Here is a 22,998-nt window from a genome sequence, read left to right as displayed (position 1 = left end):
TGTGAATTTTTCGTTGCGGAGGCAGGAGTTTTGGGGGCCGGTTTGGGGAATTTTCGGGGTGTTTTTGGGGGGGATTTTGAGGCTTTTTGTGCTGGATTTGGGGATTTTTGGGGGGGATTTTTTAGGGGGATTTTGGGGGAGGATTTTGGGGATTTGGGGAGGGATTTTTTTGGCGGGGGGGGAGATTTTTGGGGTTTTTTTGTGGGGGGTTTTGGAGGGGAATTGCAACCAAACTCAAAAAAAAAAAATTGGGGGAGAGGGGGATTTTGGGGATTTTTTAGGGGGATTTTGGGGATTTTTGGGGAGGATTTTTGGGAGGATTTTTGGGGCTTTTTGAGGGGGTTGGGGGATGATTTTTGGGATGATTTTTTTGTGCTGGATTTGGGGGGTTTTTTGGGGGGGATTTGCACCCACCGAACTCCAAAAAAAAAAAAAAAAACAAAACCAACAACCCAAAAAAACCCCCCAAAAAAACAACAAAACCCGAGAAATTAAATAACATTTATTGGTAGCAAAACCTGGAAATTTTCTGGGAACTTTCTGCGGCGGAGGCAGGAATTTTTGGCGGCAGTTTTGGGGATTCTTCGGGGCGGGGTCAGCTGCACTTGCAGGCGCTGACCACCATCCCCGAGAGCTGCTCCACCCGGGCTTTTCTCCCCACGTAGTAAATGATGGGAAGGGGCTCCAGGCTCTGGGGGACGCAGCACGGCGCCGCCGACGCCTCGGGGTTGTGCAGGTTGTACAGGGCCAGCACCTGGGGGGCACAAAAATGGGGGATTTGGGGCTGGAAATGAGCCCGAAATGTGGGGAAGTGGGCCCAAAACGCAGCCGAAATACCCCGAAAAGAATGATCTGAAGTACGGCGGAGATGGATGGAAAATACACCCGAAGTACACCTGAAATGCCTGAAAAAATCCATCCCAGAGTACACCCCAAAATAACCCCAAATACACTCAAAATAACCTCAAAATACACTAAAAATACACCCCAAAATAACCCCAAATACACTCAAAATACACCCCAAAATAATTCCAAAAGAACCCCAAAATAACCCCCAAAATACACCCAAAATATGCACAAAAATAACCCCGAAATACACCTGAAATACACTCAAAATAATCCCAAAATACACCCAAAATACACCCAAAATATGCACAAAAATAACCCCGAAATACACCTGAAAACCACCTGAAATACCTGAAAAATCCATCCCAGAGTACACCCCAAAATAACCCCAAATACACTCAAAATAACTTAAAAATACACTAAAAATACACCCCAAAATAACCCAAAATAACCCAAAATACACCCCAAAATACACCCAAAATAACCCCAAAATAACCCCCAAAATACACCCAAAATATGCACAAAAATAACCCAAAATATGCACAAAAATAACCCCGAAATACACCTGAAATACACCTGAAATGCCTGAAAAATCCATCCCAGAGTACACCCCAAAATACACCTGAAATACACTCAAAATAACCTCAAAATAATTCCAAAATACACCCAAAATAACCCCCAAAATACACCTGAAATACCTGAAAAATACACCCCAGAGTACACCCCAAAATACACCTGAAATACACTCAAAATAACCTCAAAATACACTAAAAATACACCCCAAAATACACCCAAAATACACCCAAAATAACCCCAAAATAACCCCCAAAATACACCCGAAATACGCACAAAAATAACCCAAAATATGCACAAAAATAACCCCGAAATACACCTGAAATACACCTGAAATACCTGAAAAATCCATCCCAGAGTACACCCCAAAATAACCCCAAAATAATCCCAAAATACACCAAAAATACACCCCAAAATAACCCCCAAAATACACCCGAAATATGCACAAAAATAACCCGAAATACACCTGAAATGCCTGAAAAATCCATCCCAGAGTACACCCCAAAATAACCCCAAATACACTCAAAATACACCCCAAAATAATTCCAAAATACACCCAAAATAACCCCCAAAATACACCCGAAATATGCACAAAAATAACCCCGAAATACACCTGAAATACACCTGAAATACCTGAAAAATACACTCAAAATAACCCCAAATACACTCAAAATAACCTCAAAATACACTAAAAATACACCCCAAAATAACCCAAAATACACCCAAAATACACCCAAAATACACCCAAAATAACCCCCAAAATACACCCGAAATATGCACAAAAATAACCCGAAATACACCTGAAATACCTGAAAAATCCATCCCAGAGTACACCCCAAAATAACCCCAAATACACTCAAAATACACCCCAAAATAATTCCAAAAGAACCCCAAAAGAACCCCAAAATACACCCAAAATACACCCAAAATATGCACAAAAATAACCCAAAATATGCACAAAAATAACCCCGAAATACACCTGAAAACCACCTGAAATGCCTGAAAAATCCATCCCAGAGTACACCCCAAAATAACCCCAAAATAATCCCAAAATACACCAAAAATACACCCCAAAATAACCCCCAAAATACACCCGAAATATGCACAAAAATAACCCGAAGTACACCTGAAATACCTGAAAAATCCATCCCAGAGTACACCCCAAAATAACCCCAAATACACTCAAAATAACCTCAAAATACACTAAAAATACACCCCAAAATACACCCAAAATACACCCCAAAATACACCCAAAATAACCCCAAAATAACTCCCAAAATACACCCAAAATATGCACAAGAATAACCCAAAATATGCACAAAAATAACCCCGAAATACACCTGAAATACACCTGAAATACCTGAAAAATCCATCCCAGAGTACACCCCAAAATAACCCAAAATACACCCCAAAATACACCCCAAAATAACCCCAAAATAACCCCAAAATCCACCTGAAATATGCACAAAAATAACCCAAAATACACCTGAAATACACCTGAAATGCCTGAAAAATCCATCCCAGAGTACACCCCAAAATACACCTGAAATACACTCAAAATAACCTCAAAATACACCCAAAATAACCCCAAAATACACCCGAAATATGCACAAAAATAACCCAAAATATGCACAAAAATAACCCCGAAATACACCTGAAATACACCTGAAATACCTGAAAAATACACTCAAAATAACCCCAAATACACTCAAAAGAACCTCAAAATACACTAAAAATACACCCCAAAACAACCCCGAAATAATCCCAAAATATACCAAAAATACACCCCGAAATAGACCAAAAATACACCCAAAATGTGCCCCAAATACACCAAAATGTGCCCAAAATACACCCAAAATAACCCCAAAATACACCTGAAATACCTGAAAAAATACATCCCAAAATACACCCGAAATTCACCCGAAATGTGCCCCAAACCTCCGGAAAACAGCACAAAACCTCCTCAAAAAACCCCAAAATACACCTCAAAGGCGTCACCAAAATCCCTTCAGAGTACCCCGAAACGACCCCCCAAAACACACCGAAAACACCCCCAAAACACCTCAAAATACACCTGAAATACTCCAAAATCACCCCGAAACAGCCCGAAATGCACTCAAATCACCCCAAAATAGCCCCAAAGCACCCCAAAATAAATACCCCCCAAAAAATACCCCAAAATACACCTAAAATAGACCTGAAATACCCCAAAACACCCCTAAAATCACCCCAAAAGAACCCCCCGCAAAAAAACCAAATCCCCTCAAATCACCTCCAGGACCCTCCAGAATTCCCCCCAAAATCCCCCCAAAATCCCCCCAAAATCCCCCCAAAATCCTCCCCAAACGCCCTGAAATCGCCCCCAAAATTGCCTGAAATCCTCCCCAAACCCCCCGAAATCCCCTCAAATCACCTCCAGGACGCCCCAAATCATCCCGAATCCCCCCAAATCTTCCCGAATCCCCCCAAATTTTCCCGAATCCCCCCAGATTTTCCCAAATCCCCCCAGATTGTCCCCAAAGCCCGACCTTGCTGTAGTGGGTGTCGGAGCTCCAGATGTAGGGGCACGGCCCCCCGCAGAAGTTGGCCGTGTACCCCCAAAAACACCTCGAATCACCCCAAAATCATCCCAAAATCATCCCAAAATCATCCCAAATCACCCAAATCACCCCAAAATCACCCCAAATCACCCCAAATCCCCCCAAATTTTCCCGAATCCCCCCAGATTGTCCCCAGAGCCCGACCTTGCTGTAGTGGGTGTCGGAGCTCCAGATGTAGGGGCACGGCCCCCCGCAGAAGTTGGCCGTGTACCCCCAAAATCACCCCAAAATCACCCCAAAATCATCCCAAAATCACCCCAAATTCACCCCAAAATCATCCAAATCACCCCCAAATCATCCAAATCATCCCAAATCACCCCAAAATCACCCCAAAATCATCCAAATCAGCCCAAAATCATCCCAAATCACCCAAATCACCCCAAAATCATCCAAAATCACCCCAAAATCACCCCAAATCAGCCCAAAATCAGCCCAAAATCAGCCCAAAATCAGCCCAAAATCATCCAAATCATCCCAAAATCATCCAAATCATCCCAAATCACCCCAAAATCATCCAAATCATCCCAAATCACCCCAAATCACCCCAAAATCATCCCAAAATCATCCAAATCATCCCAAAATCATCCAAATCATCCTAAATCACCCCAAAATCATCCAAATCACCCCAAAATCACCCCAAATCACCCCAAAATCATCCAAATCATCCCAAATCACCCCAAATCACCCCAACATCACCCCAAAATCACCCCGAATCATCCCAAAATCACCCCGAATCCCCCCAAATTTTCCCGAATCCCCCCAAATTCTCCCCAAAGCCCGACCTTGCTGTAGTGGGTGTCGGAGCTCCAGATGTAGGGGCACGGCCCCCCGCAGAAGTTGGCCATGTACCCCCAAAAACACCTCGAATCACCCCAAAATCATCCCAAAATCATCCCAAATCACCCCAAAATCATCCCAAATCACCCCAAATCACCCCAAAATCATCCCAAATCACCCCAAATCCCCCCAAATTTTCCCGAATCCCCCCAGATTGTCCCCAGAGCCCGACCTTGCTGTAGTGGGTGTCGGAGCTCCAGATGTAGGGGCACGGCCCCCCGCAGAAGTTGGCCGTGTACCCCCAAAAACATCCCGAATCACCCCAAAATCACCCCAAAATCATCCAAATCTTCCCAAATCACCCCAAAATCACCCCAAAATCATCCCAAAATCACCCCAAATCACCCCAAATCCCCCCAAATTTTCCCAAATCCCCCCAAATTCTCCCCAGAGCCCGACCTTGCTGTAGTGGGTGTCGGAGCTCCAGATGTAGGGGCACGGCCCCCCGCAGAAGTTGGCCGTGTACCCCCAAAATCGTCCCGAATCACCCCAAAATCATCCCAAAATCACCCCGAATCACCCCAAAATCATCCCAAAATCATCCAAATCACCCCAAATCCCCCCAAATTTTCCCGAATCCCCCCAAATTCTCCCCAGAGCCCGACCTTGCTGTAGTGGGTGTCGGAGCTCCAGATGTAGGGGCACGGCCCCCCGCAGAAGTTGGCCATGTAGCCCCGCGGCTCGTGGATCCACTTCCACTGCAGGTCCCGGCGGAAATCGATCCAGAGAGGACGGACACAGCAGCTCTGCTCCTCTGGGCTGGGCGTTTGGGGAGATTTTGGGGGGTTTTTGGGATTTTTGGGGATTTTTGGGGGTTTTTTAGGGTTTTTGGGGTTTTTTGGGTTTTTTTGGGGGTGGATTTAGGGGGTTTCAGGCGGTGCTGGGGGGATTTTGCAGGGAGGGTTTTGAGGAGGGTTTCTGGACTTTGAGGGAATTTGGGGGGCATTTGGGAGGATTTTGGAGAGATTTTTGGGTTTTGGAGGTTTTTGAGGTTTTTTGGGGTTTTTTTGAGGGTTTTGGGGGGGGGTTTGGGTGTTTTTTTGGGGGGTTTTTGGGGGTGGATTTCGGGAGTTTCAAGCGGCGTCGGGGATTTTGAAGGGAATTTCCGAGGGTTTTGGGGAGGGTTTCTGGACTTTGAGGGAATTTGGGGGCTTTTGGGAGGATTTTGGAGAGATTTTGGGGTTTTTTGGGGTTTTTTGGGGGATTTTCGGGGGCGTTGGGGGGAATTTTGGGGTCCCCCTGTTCTCCCTGAGGGAGATATCGGGTGGGGGAGGGGGTTTGGGGGTCCCTGGATGTCCCCAGGGGGGACAAAAGGGGGACCCTGAGGGCGCCAATGTCAGGGCAGGGGGTGCCAGTGTCCCCAATGTCCCCAAATGTCCCCAATGTCCCCATTGACCCCAATTCCCCCGGTGTCCCCAGTGTCCCCAATGTCCCCAATGTCCCCAAATGTCCCCAATGACCCCAATGACCCCAATGATCCCAATGACCCCAAAGGTCCCCAATGTCCCCAATGACCCCAATGATCCCATTGACCCCATTGACCCCAATGACCCCAATGACCCCAAAGGTCCCCAATGTCCCCAATGACCCCATTGACCCCAAATGTCCCCATTGACCCCATTGACCCCAATGACCCCTGTGTCCACATTGACCCCAATGTCCCCAATGTCCCCAATGTCCCCATTGACCCCATTGACCCCATTGAACCCAATGACCCCAATGTCCCCAATGTCCCCAATGACCCCAATGACCCCAAATGTCCCCATTGACCCCAATGACCCCAATGTCCCCAATGTCCCCATTGACCCCAATGTCCCCATTGACCCCAATGACCCCAATGTCCCCAATGTCCCCATTGACCCCAATGTCCCCATTGACCCCAATGACCCCAATGTCCCCAGTGTCCCCAGTCCCCCCGGTGTCCCCGGTGTCCCCGGTGTCCCCTACCCCCCGCAGTGCTGTCCCTCCAGGGCCCGCCGCTGCCGGTGGCCGTGCAGGGCCTGGGCGCGCTCGGGCGGCAGCGCCATGGCCAGCACGTGGGGGACACGGCGGTGACGGCGCGCGATGCTCTGCATGTCACCTCGCTGCTGCTCGAACCCTGATGGGGACAACAGTGGGGACATCGGGGACATTGGGGACGCTGGGGTCAGTGGGGTCAATGGGGACATTGGGGTCAATGGGGACATTGGGGTCATTGGGGTCAATGGGGACATTGAGGTCAATGGGGACATTGGGGTCATTGGGGACATTGGGGTCAATGGGGTCATTGGGGTCAATGGGGACATTGGGGTCATTGGGGACATTGGGGTCAATGGGGTCATTGGGGTCAATGGGGACATTGGGGTCATTGGGGACATTGGGGTCAATGGGGTCATTGAGGTCAATGGGGACATTGGGGTCATTGGGGACATTGGGGTCAATGGGGTCATTGGGGTCAATGGGGACATTGGGGTCATTTGGGACATTGGGGTCAATGGGGTCATTGGGGTCATTTGGGGACATTGGGGACATTTGGGGTCATTGGGGTCAATGGGGACATTGGGGTCAATGGGGTCATTGGGGGCATTTGGGGACACTGGGGACATCGGGGTCTCCATGTCCCGGGGTCACTCCTCAGGGCACAATGACCACGGGATGTCCCCTGTGTGTCACAGCGGTGACCACGCCCATTGTCCCCCCGATCCCTAAATCACCCCCCAAAATCCCCCAAAATCCCCCAAATCCCCAAAATCCCCCAAAATCCCCCAAATTCCCCCAAATTCCCCCCAAAATCACCAAAATCCCCCCAAAACCCCAACATTTCCTCAAAATCCCTCCAAAAATTCCCTAATCATTCCCCCTAAAAATCCCCCCAAAATCCCCAAATTCCTCCCAAAAATCCCCAAAATCCCTCGAATCCCCAAAATCCCCCAGAATCCCCAAAATCCCCAAAATCCCTCGAATCCCCAAAGTCCCCAAAATCCCCAAAATCCCCCCAAAATCCCAACATTTCCTCAAAATCCCTCCAAAAATTCCATAATCATTCCCCCTAAAAATCCCCCCAAAATCCCCAAATTCCTCCCAAAAATCTTCCAAAATCCCCCGAAATCCACCCAAAATCCACCAAAAATCCCTCAAAATCATCCCGATCCCCCTAAAAATCCCCGAAATTCCCAAAACCCCCAAATCCCTAAAATCCCCCCCAAAATCCCCCCAAAAATCCCCATAAAATCCACCAAAAATCCCTCAAAATCATCCCGATCCCCCTAAAAATCCCCGAAATTCCTCCAAATTCCCCCAAAATCCCCCAGAAATCCCCCCAAAATCTCTCAAAATCATCCCGATCACTCCCAAAAAATTCCCAAAATTCCCAAAACCCCAAAATCCCCAAATTCCCCCAAAATCCACCCCAACCCCCCCCAAAATCCCCATAAAATCCACCGAAATTTCCAAAAAATCCTCCAAAATCCCCCCAAGATCCCTGTAAAATCCACCAAAAATCCCTCAAAATCATCCCAATCCCCCCAAAATCCCCCAAAATCCCCCCAAAATCCCCCCAAATCCCCCCAAATCCCCCCAAATCCCCCGAAATCCCCGAAGCCCCCGAATTCCGGCACCTTCCACGGATATTTTGAGGGTGGGGCCGTCGCCGTGGCCGCCGGGCTCGCAGGGGCAGTGCACGCTCAGCCGGAACACGCCCAGCGCCTCTGCGGAGGTTTGGGGGAAATTCCCGAGATTTTGGGGGATTTGGGGGGAAATTCCCGAGATTTTGGGGGATTTGGGGGGAAATTCCCGAGATTTGGGGGATTTGGGGGAAATTCCCGAGATTTTGGGCGATTTTGGGGGAAATTCCCAAAATTTGGGGCCATTTTGGGGGATTTGGGGGAAATTCCCGAGATTTGGGGGATTTGGGGGAAATTCCCGAGATTTGGGGCAATTTTGGGGGATTTGGGGGAAATTCCCGAGATTTTGGGCAATTTTGGGGAGTTTGGGGGGGAAGCTCCCGAGATTTGGGGCGATTTTGGGGGAAATTCCCGAGATTTGCGGCAATTTTGGGGGAAATTCCCGAGATTTGGGGAGATTTTGGGGGAAATTCATGAGATTTGGGGTGATTTGGGGGGATTTGGGGGAAATTCCCGAGATTTGGGGGGATTTTGGGGGATTTGGGGGAAATTCCCGAGATTTGGGGGGATTTTGGGGGATTTGGGGGAAATTCCCGAGATTTGGGGGGATTTTGGGGGATTTGGGGGAAATTCCCGAGATTTGGGGGGATTTTGGGGGATTTGGGGGAAATTCCCGAGATTTTGGGCAATTTTGGGGAGTTTGGGGGGGAAACTCCCGAGATTTGGGGCGATTTTGGGGGAAATTCCCGAGATTTGGGGCAATTTTGGGGGAAATTCATGAGATTTGGGGCGATTTTGGGGGATTTGGGGGAAATTCCCGAGATTTTGGGCAATTTTGGGGGAAATTCCCAAAATTTGGGGCGATTTTGGGGGAAATTCCCGAGATTTGGGGCGATTTTGGGGGAAATTCACAAAATTTGGGGCGATTTTGGGGGAAATTCATGAGATTTGGGGCGATTTTGGGGGATTTGGGGGAAATTCCCGAGATTTTGGGGAATTTGGGGGGGGGGTTGGGGGTAATTCTGGAGATTTTGGGCAATTTGGGGGGACTTTTTTGAGTTTTGGGGGAAGTTCTGGAGATTTTGGGCAATTTTGAGGGATTTTTGGGAGTTTTGGGGGAAATTCTGGTGATTTTGGGGGATTTGGGGGGATTTTTTTGAGTTTTGGGGGAAATTCTGGTGATTTTGGGGGATTTGGGGGGATTTTTGGGAGTTTTGGGGGGAATTCTGGCGATTTTGGGCAATTTGGGGAGATTTTTGGGGGGTTTTTTGGGGGGGAATTGGGATGGTTTGGGGGGATTTTGGGGGAATTTTGGGGGAATTTTGGGAGGAATTGGGATGATTTTGAGGGATTTTTGGTGGATTTTATGGGGATTTGGGGGGAAAATTTAGGGATTTGAGTCAATTTTAGGGGGATTTTGGGGGAAATCTGGGAAATTTGGGGGGATTTTGGTGGGATTTTATGTGGAATTTTTGGGGAGTTTTGGGGAATTTGGGGAGGTTTGGGGGAATTTGGGGGGATTTTGGGGAATTTTGGGGAATTTTGGGGGGATTTGGGATGGTTTGAGGGGCATTTTTGTGGGATTTCTGCGGGATTTTTATGGGAGCTTTGGATGGGATTCTGAGGGGAAATTTTGTGGGATTTTCGTGGAAATTTCGGGGGGATTTTGAGAGAGATCTGGGAGATTTTTAAGGAATTTCGGGGACATTTGGGAAGGATTTTTGTGGGATTTCTGTGGGATTTTTGTGGAATTTTGAGGGAATTTTGGGGCCACCCCTTGCATTTTCCTCACCGGAGCCACCACCGGGAAAAATCAGATTTTTAGGGAAAAAAATTTGGATTTTTTTTTTCCCCCCTCGTATTTGGGCGGAACTTGGGGCGATTTCGGTGGAATTTTCGGGGATTGTTGGGGACGCCGGTGACACTGGGGACGTTTGGGGACGTCGGTGTCACCCACCGGAGCCGCGCAGCCACTGCAGGACGGTGTCGGTGACATCGAACCACAGCCACTCGTCCTCGGCGGTGACACGGACGGAGCGACCCTGGAGGTAACGCCACGAGGAGTTCCCGAAGCCCTGGGGACATTGGGGACATTTGGGGACATTGGGGACATTGGGGACATTTGGGGACATTTGGGGACAGCTCCAGAGGTGTCCCCAGGGAGGAAAGGGGGAGACCCACCTTGGTGCTGCCCCAAAATTGGTGTCACCCCCGGCTGTGACGTCACGTGGGCCCCGTGTCCCCAATGTCCCCAATGTCCCCAATGTCCCCAATCCCATCAATGTCCTCAAATGTCCCCAATGTCCCCAATGACCCCAAATGTCCCCAATGTCCCCAGTGGCCCTGATGTCCCCAAATGTCCCACCTGGCGGAGCTCCACCCTCTGCTCAGTCTCTGCTGTCCCCATCACTGTCCCCGTTGTTGTCCCCATTGTCCCCAGGGTCCCCAATCCCCTCAATCCCCCCAAATGTCCCCAAATGTCCCCAATGTCCCCAAATGTCCCCAATGTCCCCAGTGTCCACAATGTCCCCAAATGTCCCCGAATGTCCCCAATCCCCCCAAATGTCCCCAGTGTCCCCAATGTCCCCAGTGACCCCCTTGACCCCAGGGTCCCCAATGTCCCCAAATGTCCCCAATGTCCCCAATGTCCCCAGTGTCCACAATGTCTCCAATGACCCCAGTGTCCCCAATGTCCCCAATGAGCCCAAATGTCCCCAATGTCGTCAATCACCCCAAATGTCCCCAGTGTCCCCAATGTCCCCAGTGACCCCCTTGACCCCAGTGTCCCCAATGACCCAAATGACTCCAATGTCCCCAATGTCCCCAAATGTCCCCGAATGTTCCCAATCTCTCCAAATGTCCCCAGTGTCCTCTCACTGTCCCCAATGACCCCCAATGTCCCCATTGACCCCGATGACCCCAATGTCCCCAATGTCCCCATTGACCCCAATGACCCCAATCCCCCCAATGTCCCCAGTGTTCCCAATGTCCCCAAATGTCCCCACTGTCCCCAATCCCCCCAAATGTCCCCAGTGTTCCCAATGTCCCCAAATGTCCCCACTGTCCCCAATCCCCCCAAATGTCCCCAATGTCCCCAGTGTCCCCAAATGTCCCCAGTGTCCCCAGTGTCCCACCTGGTAGAGCTCCACTCTCTGCTCAGTCTCAGCGGCCGTCCCCGCTGTCCCCGCGGCCGTCCCCGCTGTCCCCGCGGCTGTCCCCTGGCGCAGCAGGCGCAGCTCGGCGCGGCTCAGCTCGGCGCGGCCCAGCCCGGCGCGCACCCGGGAGGCGTTGAACACGAAATACAGACTGCGGGGGGTGGGGCGCCAGCGCTCGGGGACACCTGCGGGGACATCAGCGGGGACATTGGGGGGTTTGGGGACATTGGGGATATTTGTGGACATTGGGGTCATTGGGGACCCAGGGGACAATGAGGTCATTGGGGTCAATGGGGACATTGGGGTCAAAGGGGTCAATGGCATCATTGGGGTCATTGGGGTCAATGGGGACACTGGGGTCAATGGGGTCATTGGGGTCATTGGGGTCAATGGGGACATTGGGGTCAAAGGGGTCAATGGCATCATTGGGGACACTGGGGTCAATGGGGACACTGGGGTCAATGGGGTCATTGGGGTCAATGGGGACATTGGGGACATTGGGGTCATTGGGGTCAATGGGGACATTGGGGTCATTGGGGTCAATGGGGACATTGGGGACATTGGGGTCAGTGGGGTCAATGGGGTCACTGGGGACATTTGTGGACATTGGGGTCATTGGGGACACATGGGATATTGGGGACATTGGGGTCAATGGGGTCAATGGGGTCATTTGGGTCATTTGGGCCAATGGGGACATTGGGGATATTTGGGGACACAGGGGACATCACGGTCATTGGGGACATTGGGGTCATTGGGGTCACTGGGGTCATCGGGGACATTGAGGTCACTGGGGACATTTGAGGTCACTGGGGACAATGGGGTCATTGGGGACACATGGGGCATTGGGGCCATTGAGGTCACTGGGGACATTGGGGTCAATGGGGTCAATGGGGACATTGAGGTCATTGGGGACAGTGGGGACATTGGGGTCAATGGGGACATTGGGGATATTTGGGGACACAGGGGACATCACGGTCATTGGGGACCTTGAGGTCACTGGGGACATTTGGGGTCACTGGGGACAATGGGGACACTGGGGACACCAGCACACCCAGGGGTCACCGCAGGAGCACTGGGGACACCTCGGGGTCACCGTGGGGACACCAGAGCCACCTCAGGGACATTGGGGTCACCTCAGGGTCATCAGGGTCACCTCGGGGACACCGCCACACCCAGGGGTCATTGGGGTCACCCGGGGGTCACCGCGAGGTCACCTCAGGGTCACCTTGAGGTCTTTGTTGTCACCTTGAGGTTATTGGGGTCACCTCGGGGACACCAGGGTGGCCTCGGGGTCACCAGGGTCACATCGGAGTCGTTGGGGACATTGGGGTCACCTCGGGGACACTGCTGTCACCTCAGGGACACCAGGACACCCAGGGGTCATTGGGGTCACCTCGGGGTCGCTTTGGGGTCACTGGGGTCACTTTGGGGTCACTGGGGTCACCTTGGGGACAGCTCTGTCACCTCGAGCTCATCTCAGGGTCATTGGGGTCACACACAGGGACATTGGGGTCACCTCGGGGTCACTTCGGGGTCACTGGGGTCACCTCGGGGACACCACAGTCACGTCAGGGACACCAGGGTGACCTTGGGAACATTGGGGTCAACTTGGGGTCACTGGGGTCACCTTGGGGTCATTGGGGTCACCTTGGGGACACTGCTGTGACCTCGGGGTCACTGGGGGCACCTTGAGGTCATTTGGGTCACCTTGGGGTCATTTGGGTCACCTTGGGGACACTGGGACACCCAGGGGTCACCCTGGGGTCACCTCAGGGTAACCAGGGTCACCTCGGGGTCACCCTGATGACCCCGGGATGTCCCTTTTCCCCCCGTGGTCACTCTGGGGTGGACAGACGGCCACCGAGTGTCCGTGTGTCCGTGTCCCGCCCCAGCGGTGTCACCGTGTCCCTGTCCCCGTGTCCGGCTGTCCCTCCCCGTGTCCATCTGTCCCCTCCATGTCCCCATGCCCATCTGTCCTCTCTGTCACCATCTGTCCCCTCCCCTGTCCCCGTGTCCCCCCTGCTCCCCATCCCTGGGGCTCTCTGTGGGGAGTCGGTGTCCCTTGTCACCCCGTGTCCCCGTGTCCCTGCAGTGTCCCCGTGTCCCTGCAGTGTCCCCGTGTCCCTGTGGTGTCCCCGTGTCCCCATGTCCCTGCAGTGTCCCCATGTCCCTGCAGTGTCCCCGTGTTCCCTGCAGTGTCCCCGTGTCCCTGTGGTGTCCCCGTGTCCCCATGTCCCTGCCGTGTCCCCATGTTCCTGCAGTGTCCCCGTGTCCCTGTGGTGTCCCCGTGTCCCCATGTCCCTGCCGTGTCCCCATGTTCCTGCAGTGTCCCCGTGTCCCTGTGGTGTCCCCGTGTCCCCATGTCCCTGCAGTGTCCCCGTGTCCCTGCAGTGTCCCCATGTCCCTGCCGTGTCCCCTGTCCCCTCTCACCGTCCCCGGGGCTCTCCATGGGGAAGCGCAGCAGCTCCTTGGCCCAGTAGTCCTGCGGGTCCTCAGGCTGTCCCTGTCCCCGTGTCCCCGTGTCCCTGCCGTGTCCCTGCCGTGTCCCTGCCCTGTCCCCGTGTCCCCGCTCACCGTCCCCGGGGCTCTCCATGGGGAAGCGCAGCAGCTCCTTGGCCCAGTAGTCCTGCGGGTCCTCGGGCTGTCCCTGTCCCCGTGTCCCTGCCGTGTCCCTGCCGTGTCCCTGCCGTGTCCCTGCCGTGTCCCTGCCGTGTCCCCATGTCCCTGCCCTGTCCCTGTGTCCCCTCTCACCGTCCCCGGGGCTCTCCATGGGGAAGCGCAGCAGCTCCTTGGCCCAGTAGTCCTGCGGGTCCTCAGGCTGTCCCTGTCCCCGTGTCCCTGTCCCCGTGTCCCCCTGTCCCCGTGTCCCCTCTCACCGTCCCCGGGGCTCTCCATGGGGAAGCGCAGCAGCTCCTTGGCCCAGTAGTCCTGCGGGTCCTCGGGCTGTCCCTGTCCCCGTGTCCCCGTGTCCCCGTGTCCCTGCCGTGTCCCCGTGTCCCTGCAGTGTCCCCATGTCCCTGCCGTGTCCCCGTGTCCCTGCGGTGTCCCCGTGTCCCTGCCGTGTCCCCGTGTCCCCTCTCACCGTCCCCGGGGCTCTCCATGGGGAAGCGCAGCAGCTCCTTGGCCCAGTAGTCCTGCGGGTCCTCGGGCTGTCCCTGTCCCCGTGTCCCTGCCGTGTCCCCCTGTCCCCGTGTCCCCCTGTCCCCGTGTCCCCTCTCACCGTCCCCGGGGCTCTCCATGGGGAAGCGCAGCAGCTCCTTGGCCCAGTAGTCCTGCGGGTCCTCGGGCTGTCCCTGTCCCCGTGTCCCCGTGTCCCCGTGTCCCTGCCGTGTCCCCGTGTCCCTGCAGTGTCCCCATGTCCCTGCCGTGTCCCCGTGTCCCTGCGGTGTCCCCGTGTCCCTGCCGTGTCCCCGTGTCCCCTCTCACCGTCCCCGGGGCTCTCCATGGGGAAGCGCAGCAGCTCCTTGGCCCAGTAGTCCTGCGGGTCCTCGGGCTGTCCCTGTCCCCGTGTCCCTGCCGTGTCCCCCTGTCCCCGTGTCCCCCTGTCCCCGTGTCCCCGCTCACCGTCCCCGGGGCTCTCCATGGGGAAGCGCAGCAGCTCCTTGGCCCAGTAGTCCTGCGGGTCCTCGGGCTGTCCCTGTCCTCGTGTCCCCGTGTCCCCGTGTCCCTGCAGTGTCCCCGTGTCCCTGCCGTGTCCCCGTGTCCCTGCCGTGTCCCGTGTCCCCTCTCACCGTCCCCGGGGCTCTCCATGGGGAAGCGCAGCAGCTCCTTGGCCCAGTAGTCCTGCGGGTCCTCGGGCTCCCGGCGCCGCTCCCGCTGGCGCAGCAGCTCCCGGGTGCTGTTGTAGAGCGCCCGCACGTCGTCGGGCAGCGGCCGCGCGGGGCCGGGCTCGGCGGGCGCCTCGGGCAGGCGCAGCTTGCTCAGGATCTGGCCCCGCACGGCCTCGATCCGCTTCAGCCGCGCCGCCTCCAGGTCCAGCGTGCGGCACGTGGAGAGAGCGCGGGCGGCCGCCAGCAGCGACAGCAGCAGCACGGGCACGGACATCCCGGGACGGAGCGGGACAGAGCACCCGGGAACGGGAGAGACCCGCCGGGAACGGGATAAACCGGGAGAGACCCGCCGGGAACGGGAGAGACCCGCCGGGAACGGGATAAACCGGGAGAGACCCGCCGGGAGCGGGACAGAGCGGGACAGAGCCGCCGGGAACGGGATAAACCGGGACAGAGCCGCCGGGAGCGGGATAAACCGGGACAAACCGGGACAGAGCACCCGGGAACGGGAGAGACCCGCCGGGAACGGGAGAGACCCGCCGGGAACGGGATAAACCGGGACAGAGCCGCCGGGTACGGGATAAACCGGGACAAACCGGGAGAGACCCGCCGGGAACGGGATAAACCGGGACAGAGCCGCCGGGAACGGGATAAACCGGGACAAACCGGGAGAGACCCGCCGGGAACGGGATAAACCGGGACAGAGCCGCCGGGAACGGGACAGAGCGGGAGAGACCCGCCGGGAACGGGAGAGACCCGCCGGGAACGGGACAGAGCGGGACAGAGCCGCCGGGAACGGGATAAACCGGGACAAACCGGGACAGAGCACCCGCGAACGGGAGAGACCCGCCGGGAACGGGATAAACCGGGACAGACCCGCCGGGAGCGGGACAGACCGGGAGAGACCCGCCGGGAACGGGAGAGACCCGCCGGGAACGGGATAAAACGGGAGAGACCCGCCGGGAACGGGATAAACCGGGATAAACCCGCCGGGAACGGGAGAATTTCCCGAGATGAGTTAAACCCACCGGGACAGAAAGAGACCCCTGGGGATGGACCGGGATAACCCGGGATAAACCGGGATGGGTTAAACCCACGGGGACCGGGACAGACCCATCCCGGACCGGGATAAACCGCCCTGGAACGGGTTAAACACCACAGGGAGCGGGATAAACTCCCCTAAACCCGGGATAAACCCTTCTAAACCGGGATAAACCCTCCTAAAGCCGGGGCACGCCCCCTCCGAACCGGGATAAACTCCTCGGGATCGGGACACGCCCCCCCGGAAACGGGATAAACCCCCCGAACCGGGATAAATCCTCCTAAAACCGGGATAACCTCCCCAAACCCGGGATAAATCCTCCCAAAACGAGGATAGATCCTCCTAAAACCGGGATAACCTCCCCAAACCCGGGATAAATCCCCTTAACCCGGGACGAACCCCCCTAAACCCGGGATAAACTCCGCTAGAAACGGGGCACGCCTCCTCAGGACCGGGATAAACCCTCCTAAACCCGGGATAAACACCCCCAAACCGGGATAAACCCTCCTAAACCCGGGATAACCTCCCCCAAAGCGGATAACTGCCCCGGGATAACCGGGACTTAACCCGGGACAGCGCACGCGGGGCCCGGGAACGCCCCCCCCCGCCCTCCCCCCCCCCCCCCCCGGATTTCCCCTCCCGCCCTCGGTTCCGCTCCCGGATTGTCCCGGGTGCGCCCGGGTGGGCCCGGGGGTCCCTGTCCCGGGTGGGCCCGGCTGGTCCCCGCTGATCCCCTACCGGCTCCGCTTTGTCCCGGGTGGTCCCGCTCCTTCCTGTTTGTCCCTGGCCAGTCCCGGGTGGTCCCCGGTTTGTCCCGGTACTTCCTGGGTGGTCCCCGGTTTGTCCCGGTTTGTCCCCGGTTTGTCCCGGGTGGTCCCCGGTTTGTCACCTCCTTGTCCCGGTTTGTCCCGGGTGGTCCCGGTCTGTGCCGCTCCTTCCTTCTCGTCCCGCTGTGTCCCCGGTTTGTCACCTCCTTGTCCCGGGTGGTCCCGGTTTTGTCCCGCTCCTACCTCCTTGTCCCGCTTGTCCCGGGTGGTCCCGGTTCTTCCTTCTTGTCCCGGGTGGTCCCGGTTCTTCCTTCTTGTCCCGGCTGGTCCCGGGTGTTTGTCCCGGGTGGTCCCGGTTCGTCCCTTTTTTTTTTTATCCCGTTTTTCTCCCTTTTATCCCGTTTTTATCCCGTTTTTGTCCCGTTTTTATCCCGTTTTTGTCCCGTTTTTGTCCCGTTTTTTCCCCCGATCCCTCCGCGGGGTTTATTTTTTGGCCCCACCCAGGAAACGCCGCCGGGGGGGGGGGAGGGGAGGGGTGGGGGAGGGGAGGGAGGGAGACATCCCCCCCCCTTTTCCGCTGTGGGGGAGGGGAGGGGAAACTGAGTCACGGCACCCCGAGGGGGGGGGGAGGGGAGGGGGGGGAGGGGCGATTTCCGCGTCTGGGACATTTCCGGGGGGGGGGGGAGGGGAGGGGGAGGGGGGAGGGGACTCGAAACACACCCCTCCCCAAAAAATGGGGGGGAGGGGAATTGGGACACCCCCCAAAAATGGGGGGAGGGGTCTCAGGACCCCCCCAAATTGTCACTTGCCCCCCACAAGCTGTCCCCTCCCCCCCCCCCTCCCCCCCAATTGTCCCCTCCCCCCCTCCCCCCCCCAAATTGTCCCCTCCCCCCCAAAAGTCTCCGCTCTCGGTGACAACGGCACAAAGTGACTTTATCTGGGGACAACGGGGGAGGGGCCGATGTCACCGGGGCTGTCCCCTCCCCCCCCCCCCACCCCAGACCCCCAAAGCTTGGGGACACCCCCGATGTCCCCAAGGTGTCCCCACCAGGTGTCCCCAAAGTGCCATCCCGGGGTGTCCCCAAACGTCCCCAAGCCCAGAGTGACCCCAAAAGCTCCTCCCTTGTCCCCAGTTCGGTGTCGCCGATGTCACCGGTGCCACCCCCAATGTCCCCAAGGTCCCCAAGGTCCCCAGATGTGCCCGATGGCACAGTGTCACCCTGGTGTCCCCAGTGCCCTCAATGTCCCCAGTGTCCCCAATGTTCCCAGTGTCACCAGTGTCCCCAGTGTCCCCAGTGTCACAGTGTCACCCCAATGTCCCCAGTGTCCCCACTGTCTCCAGTGTCCCCATTGTCCCCAGTGTCACAGTGCCATCCCATTGTCCCCAGTGTCCCCATTGTCCCCAGTGTCACAGTGCCACCCCAGTGTCCCCAGTGTCCCCATTGTCCCCAGTGTCACAGTGCCACCCCAGTGTCCCCAGTGTCCCCATTGTCCCCAGTGTCACAGTGCCATCCCATTGTCCCCACTGTCCCCATTGTCCCCATTGTCCCCAGTGTCACAGTGCCACCCCAGTGTCCCCATTGTCCCCATTGTCCCCAGTGTCACAGTGCCACCCCAGTGTCCCCATTGTCCCCATTGTCCCCAGTGTCCCCACTGTCCCGTGTCACAGTGCCATCCCATTGTCCCCATTGGCCCCAGTGTCCCCAATGTCACAGTGCCACCCCAGTGTCCCCAGTGTCCCCACTGTCCCCAGTGTCCCCAGTGTCACAGTGCCACCCCCAGTGTCCCCAGTGTCCCCAGTGTCCCCAGTGTCACAGTGCCACCCCAGTGTCCCCAGTGTCACAGTGCCACCCCAGTGTCCCCAGTGTCACAGTGCCATCCCACTGTCCCCAGTGTCACCGCTGTCCCCAGTGTCACAGTGCCACCCCAGTGTCCCCATTGTCCCCAGTGTCACAGTGCCACCCCAGTGTCCCCAGGGTCACCCCAGGGCCACCCCGAATGTCCCCATGTTCCGCGGCAGCACGCCCAGCTCCAGCCGCACGGTGCCCGCGCTCTCCGTCCTCAGGCGGAACCTGTCCCCCGCCCCGGTGACGGCCACCTCGGGCACGCGCAGCCGCGGTCCCCCCGCCCCCAGCAGCCGCTGGCCCCGCGTCCCCCGCGGGCCGCCAGGTGACACAGGTGACGCGGTGACAGCCGGGGGCGCTGGGCACGTGGCACACGCCGTAACCCGCCAGGCCGCGCCGGCCCCACGCGTCCACGTGCCACACCTCCAGGAGCAGCTTCGGCCACCCTGGGGACAGCGAGGGGACACTGGGGACACTGGGGACACTGGGGACAGTGGGGACAATGGGGACACTGGGGACAGCGGGGACAGTGGGGGACACTGGGGACAGCGGGGACAGTGGGGACATTGGGGACAATGGGGACACTGGGGACAGCGGGGACACTGGGGACACTGGGGACACTGGGGACACTGGGGACAGTGGGGACAATGGGGACAGCGGGGACACTGGGGACACTGGGGACACTGGGGACAGTGGGGACAGTGGGGACAGTGGGGACAGCGGGGACACTGGGGACACTGGGGACACTGGGGACACTGGGGACAGTGGGGGACAGTGGGGACAGTGGGGACAGCGGGGACACTGGGGACACTGGGGACACTGGGGACACTGGGGACACTGGGGACAGTGGGGACAGTGGGGACAGTGGGGACAGCGGGGACACTGGGGACACTGGGGACAGCGGGGACACTGGGGACACTGGGGACACTGGGGACACTGGGGACAGCGGGGACACTGGGGACACTGGGGACACTGGGGACACTGGGGACAGTGGGGACAGCGGGGACACTGGGGACACTGGGGACAGCGGGGACACTGGGGACAGCGGGGACACTGGGGACATTGGGGACAATGGGGACAGCGGGGACACTGGGGACAGCGGGGACAGTGGGGACACTGGGGACAGCGGGGACACTGGGGACACTGGGGACACTGGGGACACTGGGGACAGCGGGGACACTGGGGACATTGGGGACAGCGGGGACACTGGGGACACTGGGGACAGCGGGGACACTGGGGACATTGGGGACAGCGGGGACACTGGGGACACTGGGGACACTGGGGACACTGGGGACAGCGGGGACAGCGGGGACACTGGGGACAGCGGGGACACTGGGGACACTGGGGACACTGGGGACAGTGGGGACATTTGGGGACATGTTTGGGCCATGTGGCGTCAGGGACACAGAGGGCACAGGGTCCCCACGGTGTCCCCCGTTGTCCCCAACGTCCTCAGGTATCCCCAGGTGTCCCTGGCTGTCCCCAAAGTGTCCCCTCACCTTGCAGCCCCCTGGTGGCCAGGTGCATGTCCAGCGGGTGTCCCCAATGTCCCCAGGTGTCCCCAGTGTCCCCAATGTCCCAATGATGTCCCCAGGTGTCCCCAGGTGTGTCCCAGGTGTCCCCAGGTGTCCCCAGGTGTCCCCAATGTCCCCAATGATGTCCCAGGTGTCCCCAGGTGTGTCCCAGGTGTCCCCTCACCTTGCAGCCCCCTGGTGGCCAGGTGCATGTCCAGCGGGTGTCCCCAATGTCCCCAGGTGTCCCCAGGTGTCCCCGGTGTCCCCAGGTGTCCCCAATGTCCCCAATGATGTCCCCAGGTGTGTCCCCAGGTGTCCCCAGGTGTCCCCAGTGTCCCCAGGTGTGTCCCCAGGTGTCCCCTCACCTTGCAGCCCCCTGGTGGCCAGGTGCATGTCCAGCGGGTGTCCCCAATGTCCCCAGGTGTCCCCAGGTGTCCCCAGTGTCCCCAGGTGTCCCCAGGTGTCCCCAGGTGTCCCCGGTGTCCCCAGGTGTCCCCAGTGTCCCCAGGTGTGTCCCCAGGTGTCCCCAGGTGTCCCCTCACCTTGCAGCCCCCTGGTGGCCAGGTGCATGTCCAGCGGGTGTCCCCAATGGGCCACATCGTCCACCTGGGGGTCATCGAGCTGCGTCTGCCCCGCCCCCGCCCCGGCCAGCAGCGTCCACGCCCCCCCCTGGGGACACACAGGGGACATGGAGGGGACAGGGGGACCCCAAAATCCACCGGGAGCAACCCCCCCCCCAAAAAAAACACCCACCTGGGAAACCCCAAAATGCCCCAAATGTCCCCAAATCCCCCCTGGGACCCCCAGGACACCCCAAATCTCCCCCCAGACCCCCCGGGACCCCCCAAATGTCCCCTGGGACCCCCCAGATTTACCCCAAAACGCCCCCGGGACCCCCCAGATCCCACCCGGGACCCCCAAAATCCCACCCAGGACTCCCCAAATCTCCCCCGGGACCCCCCAAATTTCCCCCAAAACGCCCCCGGGACCCCCCAAATCCCACCCGGGACCCCCAAATCTCCTTTAAACTCCCCCAAAACAACCCCAGGCCCCCTCAAATCCCCCCAAATCCCCCCCAGGACCCCCCAAACCCGACCCAGGACCCCCCAAATCCCCCCCAAATTCCCCCAAATCCCCCCCGGGACCCCCCAAACCCCCCCGAGCCCCCCCGGCGCTGACCGGCGTGCAGCCCCCACTTGCAGAAGAGGCGGCGCTGGGAGAAGCCGGAGCCGCCCTCGATCTGCCCGAAGAGATGCAGCTCGGCCATGGGGGCCCCGAATCTGCCCGAAATCAGCCCGAAATTATCCCGGAATTATCCCAAAATCAGCCCAAAAATCAGCCCAAAATTATCCCGAAATGATCCCAAAATCATCCCGAAATTATCCCAAAATTATCCCAAAATCATCCCAAAAATCTGCCCCAAAATCAGCCCAAAATTATCCTGAAATTATCCCAAAATCAGCCCGAAATTATCCCGAAATTATCCCAAAATGATCCCGAAATTATCCCAAAATTATTCCGAAATTATCCCAAAATTATCCCGAAATTATCCCAAAATTATCCCGAAATTATCCCAAAATCAGCCCAAAAATCAGCCCAAAATTATCCCGAAATTATCCCGAAATTATCCCCAAATCATCCCAAAAATCTGCCCCAAAATCAACCCAAAATTATCCCGAAATTATGCCAAAATCATCCCGAAATTATCCCAAAATTATCCCAAAAATCTGCCCCAAAATCAGCCCAAAATTATCCTGAAATTATCCCAAAATCATCCCGAAATTGTCCCGAAATTATCCCGAAATTATCCCAAAATGATCCCGAAATTATCCCAAAATTATTCCGAAATTATCCCAAAATTATCCCCAAATCATCCCAAAAATATGCCCCAAAATCAACCCAAAATTATCCCAAAATTATTCCGAAATCATCCCGAAATTATCCCAAAATTATCCAAAAAATCTGCCCCAAAATCATCCCGAAATTGTCCCGAAATGCGCCCAAAATCACCCCAAAAATCGCAAAAAATCCCCCACAAAAATCTTCCTCCCAGAATCACCCCAAAATCCCCAAATTCACCCCACAATCTGCCCCAAATCCCACAAAAACCACCCCAAAAATCATCCCCAAAACCACCCCAAAATCAGCCCAAAATCAGCCCAAAAATCTGCCCCAAATCCCACAAAATTCCCCCAAAAATTCCCCCCCAAAATCCTCAAAATTCCCCCAAATCCCCCAAAATCTCCCCAAAATCCGCCCCCGTCATCCCCTCCCTGCTCCCCCCCCCTCCACCTCCCACCCCTCTCCCCGCCCCCCAAATTTCCACCAAAATTCCCCCAAATTTTCCCAAATTCCCCAAAATTCCCCCCAAAAATCCCGCGGGTCTCTCACCTTCCCTTGCCGCCACTGCGCCTGCGGGCGGCTCGATATGGCGTAGCCGCTGAGCGC

The 22,998-nt window shown here is 56.6% G+C and overlaps 2 protein-coding genes across 2 annotated transcripts; both read right to left on the bottom strand.

Moving 5' to 3' along the window:
- Window positions 1-486: 486 nt before the first annotated feature.
- Window positions 487-16,401, bottom strand: LOC136284672 (transforming growth factor beta-1 proprotein-like). Its single transcript, XM_066175035.1, has 7 exons — window positions 15,345-16,401; window positions 11,593-11,798; window positions 10,416-10,533; window positions 8,453-8,542; window positions 6,804-6,954; window positions 5,462-5,615; window positions 487-754 (listed from the first exon to the last, which is right to left on the bottom strand). Exons 1-7 carry the CDS (start codon window positions 15,655-15,657, stop codon window positions 596-598), a joined length of 1,191 nt encoding a protein of 396 aa, XP_066031132.1. The 5' UTR covers window positions 15,658-16,401; the 3' UTR covers window positions 487-595.
- Window positions 16,402-18,104: 1,703 nt separating this feature from the next.
- Window positions 18,105-22,951, bottom strand: LOC136284673 (B9 domain-containing protein 2-like). Its single transcript, XM_066175036.1, is given in 5 exon segments — window positions 18,105-19,356; window positions 19,358-19,482; window positions 21,093-21,220; window positions 21,732-21,830; window positions 22,942-22,951. Coding segments are annotated over 4 exon segments (525 nt in total). The 5' UTR covers window positions 21,818-21,830; window positions 22,942-22,951; the 3' UTR covers window positions 18,105-19,170.
- Window positions 22,952-22,998: the final 47 nt, after the last annotated feature.

This window comes from Chamaea fasciata, unplaced genomic scaffold (assembly GCF_029207755.1).
Source record: "Chamaea fasciata isolate MVZ Bird 193981 ecotype frontalis unplaced genomic scaffold, bChaFas1.0.hap1 SCAF_1255, whole genome shotgun sequence".
Lineage (NCBI taxonomy): Eukaryota > Metazoa > Chordata > Aves > Passeriformes > Sylviidae > Chamaea > Chamaea fasciata.
The sequence above is the reverse complement of the archived record's forward strand: the minus strand, read 5'-3'. Positions and strand labels throughout refer to the sequence as shown.